Raw genomic sequence first — 15115 nt, forward strand, 5'->3', positions numbered from 1 at the left:
TAAATGTGTGAAATTTCGTTTTCCTTATTATAACTTAAAAGGCTTATATATTTTTTTGTTAAGTAACTTAATTGGCTTATATTGACTATAGTTATTTATCATTTAACCTTTTTGCTTTTGTATTTTAGATCGACAGTAATTTCCTCTTTAACTCGCATTAAAGAAAGGTAATTTCCTCTTTAACTACTTGCATGACTCTTTATTATTGTTATCTTTTGCTCTTTCTTTTGTTTTTTCTTCAGGACACATGTCAGTTTGTATTCTTAGGATTGTGTGTATTGTCTGTCTGCATTATGTGGATTTATCTATTTGTTTGGGTATATGATGTATTTCAGATGCACTTGTGGTGCCTTAACTAAGCCTAATTTGATTTTTTCTATTTTCAATCATACATATGATTTTGTGTTTTGAGTAGTGTTGCTCTTTTCTTTTCTTTTTTCTTTCCTCTTTGAATTTTTTTTATTATTTATTATTTATTTTTTTATTTTTTGTAACTTAGAGTTGTCCGGAATTGTAGCTTTGGAATGCATGTATTTTCAGTTTTCTCGTGCGAAATTAATGCCTGCACAACTGAGGGATTGCACTTTCATTCAGTGCTTGTGCATTTGTCTTAGCGTCTTGTTTCTGTTGTTAATCTCTGCTTCTAGTGATACTTGCCCCATATCTAATTTGGATTTAATCTGGCATTGCTACTTTTTGGTTACAGGAAGTTGGATTTTCCCCTTTGGGCAGCTTAAGTGGTGGAGTTGATTTGGCAATAAGATCTCTTTTCCTCCTGTTTTTGTTTTTGTCTCCTATACTGATTAGAATTATAGGGAAGAGCTTCTTGATTTAATTCTTTCTAATATTTGGGCCTGTGATTGCTTTTCTAGGCTTCAGTTTCCGAGTGGATTATAAAGCTTTCTTAGAATTAAATGGATTTAACTTTTCTCTGGATATCGTAGATTTTTTTTTTTTTTTTTTAATTTTTAATTTTTAATTTTTTTTCTTTTAATTTATTGATATCCTTATAACTGAATAGGAGTAGCCAGATGCATCCCATGTTGAACCAAGTTTTTTATTAGTCTGAAGATTTCATAACTATATACTGGAGCAACAAATGTTGTGTAACATCTTATGTCTTTCTTGTACCTTTTCACCTTTTGTTTATAAGTATTTGAAGTTTTTCCCTTGAATATGATCCTGTTCCATTTTAATTTATTTTAGTGATTTTGGTACTTGGCAGTTTTTAAGGAATTTGTTGATGCAAAGTTGGTTTTATAGATTGATCTGGTTTGTCTTCTTTAGTGGCACAAATAAGAAAATTTCCCTTTCCCTTATTGTTGGGTGGTTGATTCTTGTATTGTGTGCTTTTCTGTAGTCATAACTGATTCCAGCAGTACTTGGCATGTTTGTTAATGCCATCTACTAGAACGCTTTACAACTTTTTAGAATTTAAAATAATTGATTAATTCATTATTCATTAAAACCTCTTGTGGTTTGGGGAGCTTTGGTTGATATGGTGATTTATTGTCTTTGGTTAATTATGTAAGATAGCTGTAACTTGGTTTAAACATGTCTGCTATTTAAATGCCTTTAAAGTATAGGTTTATGCTTCCGTATGAGTTGGGCTTTCTGGGAATTACAATAAGAACTTGCATCATAATTTGCAATCTTATGTTATTATCGATTGATTTCCTCGTCATAGAAAGTGAGTGGCTGATCCTGTCAAAATCGAACCAAGTTGTTAGTCTTCAGTCTTTGTTTTTCTGGACTCTGTATTATATGAGTACTGAGTAACACATGCGTCTTTATAAACTGGCGGTGCTCTCTTTGTGGTTTTATGAACACAATGTTGATAATTTAATTTTGATTGTCTACAGGAGGCGAAACTGATATCAACTTTCTTGCATTTATCTTGTAGAGATGAAGTTCTTCCTTTTTTTTTTCTTTTAAAATTTTTTGTCAACTTCTGCAATTTTAGGAGTGCTAAATCTCAATCCTCACATGTCTACAGGAAGCAGAATTTTTTTGGACTTAATGGCGGAAGTTTGATTCTGCAATAAGATCTCTTTTCCTCATGTTAGTTTCATCCAGTGCCAGTGTGAAATTTCCTGTGCAATTCTTATCCCTTTTTAAAACAGTCTTGTTTAGTTTTGATCATTCTATGTGGGACAACTCATCTCTTACTTGTATGGGACAGGTTTATCGATGGTGATAGTGACCCATGTTTGGTTGTGGAGGTGGAATAATAGATGTTTTTGCTTTGTCCTGTGATTGGCAATAGTTTGGCACTTTGGCTTTATGTGAATTAAGTGGTTTTAACTTGAGTCTTATTTTCTCTTGTGAGTTGGTAGGGTTTCAAAGTTACATAGTTTTCTCTTGTATTGTCGGATTGTTATGTCCTGCTGTTTGTTGTTGGTCTGAAGTCTTGAATCTGGATGTGTCTACTACAGGAGGGGAAATTGTGATTTACTTGCACAGCAGTGTGTAGAAGTCTTTAATCTTTCTTGCTCTTAGGTTATAAGAAATCTTTTTTGGTGTCTTGTTTTTTTTTCTTTTGGTGGGCATATCCAGATTGTGAGGATATCCAATTTGGAGTCTCATGGAAAGTGATGCTATTATGTTGTTGGATTGTTCTTTACTTAAGTGCCATGTGTCCTATGAGATTGCCTTATAAGGACAAACATTATCAACAAATGGTGTAAATTTGATTGAAGTGGAGGGAACTAATAATATCTCAGTTCCCATGGATAAATCGCTTGCTTTGGTTTACAATTTACAATTTACAATTTATGCTCCTTTGCATTGAATGGTGTATTGTGTTCATGCGAAAGATATTTCTTTTGTCTGAATTTTTTTTGTCTGTTTTATGCAGCTGTGTTTGGCGTTCCTTCTTTCATGCTTTAATATTTTATTTCTTAAATGCAGTATATGTCTATATGTAATTATTCTAAAATATTATGTCGAAGTTTTGCTATATTTCAAATGAGTGGATCATGGACATTTGGTTTGAAAAATTGAGAATTCCTTGGAAATTATTTGTCTACATTTCAGAATTGTGTGTAGTGATGAAAAATGTCCACTCTCCGGAAATTTTGGCTTTCCGGAACGAACATGGTTTTTGTTTTTTTTGTTTTTGTAGAATTCGTAGTTGAGGCATCTTTCTTTGGCTAAGCATGATGTGATTGTAGTTATGCTCTGATTTTTAGTGTCATGTACTTCATTGGTTATTTCTGATTCTTGCAATCTGTTTTTATGAAAGTAGCACTTATCTTTCATTGATCCACCAGGTCCACTGAAGGTATAATTTTGAGGTTAGTCTTTTGAAAGAAGGTTTCGGTGAAGTGGGATCAGGTTTTGTACAGTGGTGCATTGGTTAGTTTTAGTATTTAGCAAGAGATTTTTTTTCCTTGCCCATTTACGTGGTATGGTATCTTTTGTTAGGGTTCTTTCTATTTTCTTTAACCTCATATGTGGTTATGCTTTCTGAGGCACCAGTATGTACCATGCTCTATAAATTTTGTGATTTTATTGTCTTATATTTTCCGTCATTATACCAAATGGAATATCTTTTATCTTGTAGAAACACAGCTCAGAAGTTTTTTTGGGAGCTTGTCTATATTCACTCCATGTGCTCTATCTAGCATACATTATTTGACATCTTGGTGCTCTTTTGGGCTTAAAATAGTATTAATTGTTGTATCTCTTCTGTTTTAATTTGTTCTTTGGATCTGCAACGGCTACTTTTGTAGGTGTTTCAAGCAGAGTGGTTAGAGCAGGTTTTGCAAGTTCTTGCCCGGGGTGCTTGGCAAAGTTATAGATATTTATTACTTAAAAAGTGATTCTTGGATTCATTAAAAAAAAAAAAAAATGTATTGCTCTTCTAAACCTCATTCTTTGGGGACATTAACTATGTTGTGACAGGTTCTGTAAATTGTTTTGTCTTATAATATTTTGTCTTGGATTGGACTTATAGGAAATAAGTTTTTGGGCTCCCGGTAAATATGTGACCTTTCGGGGATTTTGTTTCTGTTGGTTCTAGGAAATTCTTGTTTCTGTTGGTTCTAGGAAATGTGGAGTTCCGTAGTATTATTATATGGCGTGCTAGGTTGGCCATTTGATATACTGCTTATGGAAATGCTATGTATGAATCATCTTCATATAGTGAGTTTGTAGATGAAGTAGTGGATGCCTTACGCTTTATTTCCTGATTTATGTGAGAAACATGTATGCCTTTATCAAAACCAAGGAATCGTAATTCTATGTAAAATTCTGATGTTTGGTATTTTTTTTTTGCCCTTTATTAATGGCTTGACTCAGTTGACTGTTACCTTTATGGATTTTGTAGTGATATTACATTCAATTTAACTGGGGTTTACAAGATTTGTTTTTGGGGGGAGTTTGAGAAGGTTGGGGTGGTGTTGAGCTCAATGGCGGCTCCACTTGTATGCCAGAGTGGTCTCACTTGCCAATTTTTTTTTACTTGGCAAAAAAATTATATAAATAATTAGCTTGAACTAATCTGTTTTGTGATCACTCTGACGTGGAAAAAAAAAAAAATATAAATATATATATATATATATATATATATATATATATTGTAATACCCAACATACTTTTATTTGAGGTTATTATTAAATTTTCTTTTAAATATAATTGTTGGGTCATAGGTATTCTTTTTATTAATAACTGCAGCCCACTTTCCCTCTAAGCCCACATCTCTAATACAAACTACAGGGTAGAGGAAGAGATAGTCAGGGTTTTTATCAAAGAGGTTAAGAGGTTTTTCCTTGGAGTTTAAAGCACATACAAGTGAAGAGGCAATCAGATTGTTCAAGGTATGTTTTCTCATTGTTAGATACAAAGAATTGAGGAGTTAGAATTTTATCATGGAAAACTTTAGTGATGTGTAGATTGTTAAAAAGGGGGTTTTTTTTTTCCTTGGAATTGTTGTTTACACTATTACGGGAGTGTTTGAGAGATGAGTTTGAGTTATGTTGTTTGGTTGTTTTTGATTTACGTGTGTGTGAAAATGTGTGTAATGTTTAAAATGTAAAAAAAATGTGTTAAAATTAACCTACCAAACACCTCATAAATCTTGGATTGCCCACTGCCCAGTAAGTGATTCATTATATGTTTTGTGGAATAATTATTTTTGATATCATTGAATGAGTTTTTGAAACATCAAAATACTCATGCTTTGCTGGACTCTATTCTGTGTGTATTCTATATAATTACTTATTAGATGTGCGGCTCACTCCATCAATTACTGTTTTCAGATTAAAGTGTAGTTGTGAATATAGAACCTTTGGATCGTTTTGTAAGGTACAAGGTAAAGGGTGGAAGTTGTAAGCGACTTCAGTGTTATTTGAAGACTTATAGAATTTCAGTTACCTCTATTTTGTAATTCATGTTTTATATAGTGGAGATTGTTTTCAATTTGTGAAGTTTAGATTTTTGTAAGAGGTTTTTAAGAGTACTTGTTTCTTTGGAGTTTTAAATTATTTTGGATCAATTATGTTTATGTAGTTATATAAGTTCTGTAAGTTAGTCGTGCATCTAAATATATGTTTCATGGATTTAGGTCGTGACATATTCTTACAAAAAAAAAAAAAAAAATTATATTATTAGGACGGTTAATTTTGATTGTTTTAATAAAAATGTTAAATACTCTAACTTAAGAATCATAAGAATTTGAGTATTGAACAAAAATATAAGTAATGCTATATTCATAATATTTTCACAAAAAATATTATGTGATAAATTTTAACTTGGGTTTAACATTGACATGTGTTATTCACCAATAATAGATTGTTGCATAAGATTTGTTATGAAATTGTTATGGTTATTTTATTATTCTCATTTCAACATTTTAAATTTTAAATTTCTATTTTATTTCTTTTTTGTCTTTTTTTTTTCTCACTTTGATAGAAAAAAAAAATTGAAATATTTCATGTATTTGTATTTGTATTTGTTTTTTATTTTTTTATTTTTTTTGTGAACTTAATATATTCAAGTTGTCTCTATAATAGATTTTGTATAATTTAATTTTTTTAGTGACTACTCTAAAAAAATTCTTTGAGTCGCTATTGGTTTAGCTATCTTTTAATCATTTATGATCAAGTCATTTTAAAATTATTTATGAGTATTTTACCACTGATCACTAAAATATTATAATATGCTTTGCTCTAATTTTTATTTATAGAACTAGTTGTAGACTCACGCAATGCATTGGAATATAAAATTATTTTGTAACGTGATATCATGTATGATTTATTTTTCAAAATGTACTGAAGATATTATTTCTAAAATTATTTTTCATCTCTCCATCCCTACAAATATATTATTCTATTATTTTGAGTTAAAAAAAAAAAAAAAAAAACTTAGGTGCATTTGATTGATATTATTCCATTATTTTTTTCATGATAAAAAATAGAAATACTATTTTTTTTCAAGTAATCTATATTGTTCAAATTTTTGTGTAGTGTGTTATGGTTTATTTTTTTTACAATTAAAATTTTTAAGTTCCAAAATTAATTATTTAAATTTATTCTCTTAAAAAAATTATCATGATAATCAAATCTCATCACAAATTTACTATTGATTTTACTCAAATAATTTATAAACACATTCAAATACATAGTTGTAAGCACTAAATTTGGTTCACAATCCTAAAGGGAAAATGATTCAAGCCCAAAAAATCCAATATAATAAATTTGTAGAGAGTGGGGCAAAACAAAACCAGGCTTAAATGAATTAGGCAGTAATTGTAGTGCACCCAGATGAAAAGAAAATAATAATGAAACTGTTTTGCACGAAATGAATTGTCCTTGGCACAGTCCAAGGAGTCTAAATTATATATGTGTATATATATATATATGCTTCTTTTGAATTTGGCTACAAGTCTAGCTCTTAATGCTATAATGTCTGTCCTTTTCTTTCATGAATTGTTGATACCCCCCTCTGGAAGGGGCCTTTTTCATTATGTATCCCTCTCTCTTTCATCTCCATCCTCCACGTGTAGATCAAGTTGTTGGCCTTGATCCCTGTCTCATTAGCACATTCCTAAAGTCTTTGGAAGTAGTTGTAAGGTTGTTTATCACTCTTCAGGTATCACATCCACATTAATGCAGCCAGAGGATTAGCTGCAAAGCATTCAATGTGGTGGTAGCAGCTTTTTCCTAGATATTTCTCAGCTTCCCTTTGTTTCATGCTTCCATGACATTTATCCTTATCAATGGAATCTTTTAGAATGTCGCCTTCGGGGGTGGATCAATCCTTCTCACCTCTGCTTTGCGTAGCCGAGGAGGCATTCCTCCTCGGATTATTTTTCACAACCTTCGCAGCTATAATTTGTTCGTGGCGTTCTATCTCTTATGTCTTCCTTATTGTCTACATGTCATCGGAACACTAAGTGTCCTCAGACCAGGCTCACGGCCCAACATATTCTCCTAGGCCTTTTATCCCTACAATAATCATGTAGATTGTATTTTGATATAAACTCAAATTTTCAATTCTAAAACATCTAAAAATTAACTTAAACCAAAACTTTAAGAGGAATGGAAAGTACATGTGATAAATAACTCAAAACACACTATCAAAGTATATCAACCAAAAGTTGGGACAAAAAAAAAACAAAACAAAAAAATTCATCAATATAAAAGCAGAGTTGCAAGAAATAATGAGAGAGAGAGAGAGAGAGAGAGAGAGAGAGAGAGAGAAATCACTTATTTTTTGGAAGAGAATGTGAAACAAATAACAAAATTATATAAAAGAAAATGAGTACAAGAACATTCAAAAGAAAATGTATAGTTGTAAACATCAAATTATGTTATGTAATAGAATGACATTAAATTATTTTGTAATTTCTTAAGATAACATATAACAAATAAAGAAAATATAAAAAATTATAATATAACCAAATCATATCAACTTAAAGTAGAGTAAAACATAAAAATTTATCAATCTAAAATAAAATCCACCAAAAGAAAGAATATATATATATATATATATATATATATATATATATATATATATATATATATATATATATATATATAAGTGCATAATTTGTATCCGGATTCAAAACGAGTGATGGGCTCAGGCCCAAAGAGCCTTATACAATGAAATTTGTAGAGTATGGGTATGAAACCTAGGTTAGAGATATTGGAAAGTTGATAAACAGGCTAGAATGTCGTAATATGCAAGTAATAGATGAATATGACAAAGGAAACCCTCCTCGGAAGTAAGCCGAGAACAATTTGTATAGCTTTTCTTTCTCTAAGTAAAAGATTACAATTTTTAGTTTCCAAAAGCCAACCCCTTCTTCTTCCCTTTCTCGCCTTCTTATATCCTTCTTTTTCTTCCCTGTTTCATCCACGTGTAACACAGACCTTCCTCCTAAATACTTGTCCCATCCACCACCTTCTTAAAGTATTCAAATAATAGCTGGAAGGCTGAATACTACTGTTCAGAGGTCATTTCCCCATTAATGCGGTCAGGGAGGTAGATGCAGGGCTTTTAATGCGATGGTAGCAGCTTTTTCCTCAGATATTTATCACTTGTTCTTGCTTCTAACGGGTGCTTGGATCACACCTTTATCCAATAGATCTTTCAGAATTCTGTCTCTAAACCGTTTAACAAGTCCCATGGCCTTTATTGGGCCTGTTCGAGGAGATACTCCTCTTCAGACAACTTCTCGGACCATTATAGTGCGGACTGACCTGTGGACCTAGACGCCTCTGATTGGACAGATTTATACCAATTAACTAGGCCCAAAGTCCAAACGTTTATTTAAGCATTTTTTTACCCCCCACAACATATATATGTAGAGTGAGAGAGAGTATTTACCTTTTTGTGTAAACAAAATATGGATCGAATGGAAGAGAAAATAACAAATTTTTATAGTAAAAAACAAAAAAGAGAAGAAGAATAGTCAAAATAAAAGGAAGATGAGTGGATGGAGAAATTGTAAGGTAGATAAAAAGATAAAAGTAAGTCAATATTTTTTTTTATACAAGATAGAATTTCTGCTCTAACCTAATCTAAGTATATGTTTGTGAAGCTCTCTCCTGGAGACTTGAACCCTGACCATTGTCCCCCCACACTCCACAAGCATTTATATTTGTGAAGTAATCACTGCACCAAAGGTGCGTGGTGGTAAAGTAAGTAAATATTGGATAATGTGTAACTATAAATTAGAAAATTAATAAGAAGAAAAATAATTAAAAATGTGAGAAAAATATTGAAAATAGGTTGATAATGTAGCGTTAATGTTACTAAATAGGAGCGCAGTAGCATTAAATGCTACGCTACAACTTTTAATTTTGACCATTTTAATAAAAATGTGAAATATTATGATTTAAGAATTACAAGAGTGAGTGTTCAACAAAAATAAGAGTAATGTTATATCCATAATATTTTCACAATAAATATTATGTGATAAGTAGATTTTAATTTGGGCTCAACGTTAACATGTTTTATTCACCAATAACAGATTGTTGCATAAGATTTGTTATGAAATTGTTGTGGTCACTTTATTATTCTTGTGGGGTACAAGAATTCCAGTAAGGTAATTGCGCCACGTGTCATACCCATGGCCGAGAAGGACTACTATCCTGCCGAGAAGCCACGCTCTCAGTTGGGAAGGTCACGTCAGCAGCATGTCATTAGAGGAGGTCGTACTATCCAGAAAGAGCTTCGAGGGGAGGGCTAGCATTGACGTGACTGAAGAGTTGGTGGTTGCTACCACATTTAATGCATCCCACCAAACCTCCTGGCTGTATTTATGTGGAGAAGACCCCTAAACAGTGCTGCCTTGGCTACCATAACTCACTAGGGGATTAGGAAGGTGTCTGATGGGACGGGCACTTAAGTAGCGGCCTGGATGGTCAACAAATGGAGGGGTAAGATCATCTACAGGGAGCTATATAATGTAAGGAACCCTCTAGAGAGTGTGGGGGAAAAAAGAGAAAGAGAAATACTGTAGTATTAGGAACATGGCTTGTAACCAAAATTAAAGAAGCATATATATAAGATTTAGTCTTCTCGGACTAAGCCGTTGACGATTTGCTTCGTGAAAAACAATCGTGTTCCTGTTTTCTTTGCATCTAGGGTTCATTGTAGTTATCTTCTGATTTATTAAAACCTAGTTTTCCAGTCCACTCTCTACAAATTCATTGTATTGGGCTCTTTAGGCCTAAGTCTTTTTCCATTTAGGCTTGGGAACTAATCCAGACCCTACAATTGGCGCCGTTTGTGGGAAAATTACTTAAGCTTTAGTGAGAATGACATAGAATTATGGTAGGCACAAGGCCAAACCGAGACGAATCTGTGGGGTCCCAACATCAAGATGAGAGGGGAAGGGACCAGGAGGTTAGTGTGCATACCACACATACCAGTAGGAGCAAGTCCAGGGGTGGGAGCCACGTCTCTTATGAGGCAACTACCAAAAGCATGCAATTAGAAATTGATCGCTTGAAAAGAAAGTTGCGCTAAGAACGACGTAGAGGAACTCCTTCGATTTCTAACCATTCTTCTGATGATAATAATGATAGTAGCTACCAGCACAAGTTAAGGACTCCTAGCTACCAGCACAAGTTAAGATACTCCTCATCGGACAACTCCTCGGACCATTATAGTGCGGACTGACCTGTGGGCCTAGACGACTCTGATTGGACAGACTTATACCAACTAACTAGGCCCAAAGCCCAAACGTTTCTTTAAGCATTTTTTTTTACCCCCCACAATAGCCCTTCAAAACTTTATTTTTCCCTCCCATCCGAGGAGAGAAATGGAGTTTTGAACCAAACAACGCACCCTTCACACACTTTGCAAACTGCCACACGTGTAGGGGTCCTTTCGTTCCTTTAAAACCGCCTTTGACACTTCGAAACCCGAAACACTCGCATTTATGACTGCAAGTTACGTCTTGTTCCCCACGTTCAACGGTGAGATACGCATCCAACGGTCCAGGTTTGTCTTAAAAAATTTGGGCGGGACAATTTTGATTCGAGGCCGCCTCCCACACGTCAAAATGCCTAGGAATTTGTATCTCCATCCATTCTTTCAGAAAATCAATCACATCTAAGAGTTAATCACTATCTTTTCTCTCAAGAAGCTCGTGAAGAATCGCCTAATTATTTCCCGTAAGTTTTCAACTTCCTTTACTCATTTCTTCTCGGCTTCTGTCCTCGGCCACCATCTAGACCCCTTCCCTTCTCTAAACTTTCATTCGCAGTCCCACCAAATGGGTAGATTTAAGTGTTTAGTAGATACCGACGCTGGTATGGAGGGTTTTTGGGCCAAATATCAGATTCCCCAAGACGTAGGTTTAAAATATTGTCCAGTAGAAGCCATAGGTGATGCTAGGAGAGAGGGAGAAGTTATTATTCCCATCATCGCCTTCCTAGAAGGTAGGATGACGCTCCCCATGAAAAACGTAACCAGCGAATACCTATGCAACCATAGGTTATGCCTAGATCAGTGCACACCAAATGTATTTAGGGTCTTAGGTTGTGTCGATACTTTAAACGAGCAAATGGGTCTAAACCTCACATGGCACGACGTTGTTTACATGTACGAGTGCCATAAACTTAAAAGTGTAGGATACTACCTTAAATCCAGGTCTAGCATTGTTAGACTCATATCCTATCTTCCCAAGTCCAACAAAGGCGATGAGATAGGTCTTCCCAAGACTCATTGCCTCGGGAAACTGATTTGACGGTCCTCACTGCCCAGTCGAATGGGGAGACCCAGGTGTGACTCCATAGGAGTTAGATTACCTAACCCATGGCTCAATCCCATTATCTTTACCGTTTTTAATTTCATTGCACATTATTGCACATTCCTTTGATATTTATCGCTAATCTAACCATGCTTGCCTCCTCGGATGTTTTTTTCGCAGATAAACAACACGTACGTTCGCGCCTAAGCCTTTGCAACGTCGCAGATCTCAACTGCATTCTTCGCTCCGAAGTCTTTGTTAGCGAAGACCTACAAGTGAGAGCAGCCCACCTGATATTAGGATACGATCCTTTATCTGATCCTTTATCAGAGGACTTCCAGGAGATTGACAACCCGATCACCGCAGGAGACAAACGACGCAGAAGGATAGACTTTTCCCGACGAGGCTACCTTTCTGACTGCGAACTCTTAGACGACCCTTCCATCATTCTATACTCTCGCCTCATCGCAGCAATTCCTCTCTCGGCACATTCCCAGACAATCGCCATCCAAGAAGACCCAGCATCCTCGCAACAGTTGTTGGACGAGGAGATTGACCAGTTTCGCCTTGAGGAAGTTGAGAGACCTTGAGAGGATCAACTCATCATCCTCTCGGACGAAGAGCACGCACCCGCCGAAACTTCGGGCATACAAGGTTTAATAATTGCACAGCCCGACTCCAATTCCGAAGAAGACATGTCCACTCTAAGGACGCTGATGACGAAGAGGGGCTTGAAAGCCTCCAAAAAGGGTGCGGGTGAGTCCCAGATTCCTCATCCTCTGCCACCACCCCCTCCTCCCTCTGACCCTAAACTTCTCATTCCAGAGCCTAAGAAGAAGAGGAAAAATGAGGCCGAGGAGGCAAATGTGGAGAGGCAGAAGAAGCTAAAACAGAAGCAACAACAACAGAAAACTGGTAAAGGCAAGGGACGTGCCTCTTTAGTGGAAAGTGGGGAGAACCGGGACCTGGCCGAGGTACGCAGTACACCGGCCAACTGGTCTCCCGAGCTAAAGCTGGATGGGGCACCAATCTCTTGCCAGTCTAGCATCAGGGCGTTCCAGCAAGATCACGCTCACCACCTGGCCGAGGCTTTGGAACGGCCTCTTCTTCTGCCCAAGGATATGGAAGCCCTGAACAAGATGAACCAACCGCATCTTTTTCTTTCACTCAAAAGGGACTTGGCTTTGGTGAGTGTCTCAATCTTACCCCCACTTTACTGCTTTCACTACACTTTAACGAAAAAATTGTTCTCATGTACTTTGAATTTGCTTTACTAATAATGCATCTATTTTAATATTTTAACGCAGGCCATTCAAGAAGTCTTCGCTGCCGAGAAGTGGGTGGAAGACTCTTGGAAAAAAGCTGCAGCTGAACTTGAGGTCAGGCAGGAGACCGAGAAGTCCCTAGGCCAAGCTCTTGCCCAGAACGAGAACCTAACCACGTAGCTGGCAGAGCAGAAGAGGGAGAGGGACGGTGTTGAGGCCAGCCTCAAGACGATGAAAACCCAGGTGGAGGGGCAGCACAAGCTTCTGCGTCAAAAGGACGAGGACTTGTCCAAAGCCCAGCAAGAAAACTCCGACCTGAAGAAGGAGCTTGCTAGGATGAGGGAAGAGGCTCATACCTTCAAGGAAATCATGGAGGCCGCGAAGAAGGCTGCTTACAAGGAAGCGGTAGAGGCGACAGAAAACCAACTGACAGAGGAGTTCGCCGAGCTGTGCCAGGAGTACTGCCAACAAGTGCGGGCGGAAGCTCTAAATGTAGCAGGGATTTCCACAACCTCCGAGTTGAGGAAGCCTGAAAATATTTGGCTTCCCTAGAACATCCAGGTGCTCGAAGAACTTCCTCCTGTCGCACCTACCCTCGAGACGGCGCCTTCAACGCACCCATCCATGATTCCAAAGCCCATTCCAACTCCTAAAGAACCTGAGGGTTTTGACAAAGAGAAGGAACAAGGCGATGGAGCCGAGAAGCCTACAAGCCAGAATGCCGAGCCCAATGTCCCTCCACCAGTGGCAAGAGATAAAGGGAAATAAGTCTAGACCTCATTCGAAGCAGAGCTGAAATGAACAGAGGAGGACCGCAAACCAAAAGAGGCTGCCAGCACTTCCGAGCAGAACCCCCCTTCTAAGGCTTAAGGCTTAGGCTAGTTAGGACTCCTTCCCCTTTTCTTATGTAGCAATTTTTGTATTAAGGCTTTTGTTTCGAATGTACATCTTAAAAGAAATTAATGAAAAATTTTGACTGGTTTGATCTTTATCTGACTTCCAACCTTTAGTACAAAAATACTAATTCGCTTCTTTTTAGCGCAAAATTGAATGAATGGAACAATTAACTCCACCTCCTAATACATAGTAAAGTCTTTACAACATTTCAATTAGCCCTAACTTTAAACAAAAGTACATACACTTAGCGTATACTCGTAAATCATGCCTTAAGACTATAATATATGTAATACATCAATACACCATCAGAAATTTAATTTGGGATTCAGTTTGGGGCATAAAGCAGTCCACCAAACTTACTGTGGCTCATCAACACATCAACACTAATGTGGTATGGTTTCTGCTAATTTTTTCAAAGTAGAGGGTCCGAGGACCCGACATAACTAAGGTTCTGTTTAACAGTCAATAAGATATCAATTTTCACAAGGTATGTGGTCCGAGGACCATGCATGACCAAGTTTCTGTTTAACTCTTAGCAATAGCGAACTAAAATGTTAATTTTTCCAAAGTAGAAGGTTCGAGGACCCGACATAACTAAGGTTCTGTTGAACAACCAATAGGATATCAATTTCCACGAGGTATGTGGTTCGAGGACCATCCATGACCAAGTTTCTGTTTGATATTTAGAAGTAGCGAATTGAAATGTTAATTTTTCCAAAGTAGAAGGTCTGAGGACCTGACATAACTAAAGTTCTGTTTAACAATCAATAGGATATCAATTTCCATAAGGTATGTGATCCGAGGACCATCAAAGACCAAGTTTCTGTTTGATATTTAGAAATAGTGAATTGAAATGTTAATTTCCCCAAAGTAGATGGTCTGAGGACCCGACATAACTAAGGTTCTATTTAACAATCAATAGGATATCAATTTCCACGAGGTATGTGGTCCGAGGACCATCCATAACCAAGTTTCTGTTTGATATTTAGAAATAGTGAATTGAAATGTTAATTTCTCCAAAGTAGAAGGTCTGAGGACATGACATAACTAAGATTCTGTTTAACAATCAATAGGATATCAATTTCCACGAGGTATGTGATCCGAGGACCATCCATGACCAAGTTTCTGTTTGATATTTATGAGTAGCAACAAGTAAATCAAACTGTATAATGATAATTTGAACAACGAACGACAAAAATACTTTTTATTAATAATAATACCTTCGTAGGTTGTTTATATTCCAAGG

At 36.1% G+C, this 15115-nt stretch overlaps 1 protein-coding gene and 2 long non-coding RNA genes across 4 annotated transcripts in view; 2 read left to right on the forward strand and 1 right to left on the reverse strand.

Annotated features, from left to right (window-relative positions):
• The window catches only part of LOC142643030 (uncharacterized), a 33700-nt gene extending 29182 nt beyond the window's left edge, over positions 1-4518 (forward strand). The window contains exons 18-19 of the long non-coding RNA XR_012845801.1: positions 129-167; positions 707-4518. This is a non-coding gene — a long non-coding RNA (uncharacterized LOC142643030). The remainder of the gene's footprint in view (positions 1-128; positions 168-706) is intronic.
• The window catches only part of LOC142643032 (uncharacterized), an 88873-nt gene that overhangs the window by 29231 nt on the left and 44527 nt on the right, over positions 1-15115 (reverse strand). The gene's annotated exons all lie outside the window — the stretch shown is intronic.
• Positions 4572-13946, forward strand: LOC142642761 (uncharacterized). Of its 2 annotated transcripts, XM_075817183.1 has the most exons (4): positions 4572-4820; positions 11888-12463; positions 12533-12894; positions 13015-13946. In XM_075817183.1, the coding sequence occupies exons 2-4, from the start codon at positions 12403-12405 to the stop codon at positions 13150-13152; spliced, it is 561 nt and encodes a 186-aa protein (XP_075673298.1). In that variant the 5' UTR covers positions 4572-4820; positions 11888-12402; the 3' UTR covers positions 13153-13946. The 2 variants fall into 2 exon arrangements, with proteins under 2 accessions (XP_075673298.1, XP_075673297.1); XM_075817182.1 differs by having other exon boundaries at positions 11888-12894.

The sequence above is a fragment of the Castanea sativa genome, chromosome 7 (assembly GCF_040712315.1).
Source record: "Castanea sativa cultivar Marrone di Chiusa Pesio chromosome 7, ASM4071231v1".
Taxonomy (NCBI): Eukaryota; Viridiplantae; Streptophyta; class Magnoliopsida; order Fagales; family Fagaceae; genus Castanea; species Castanea sativa.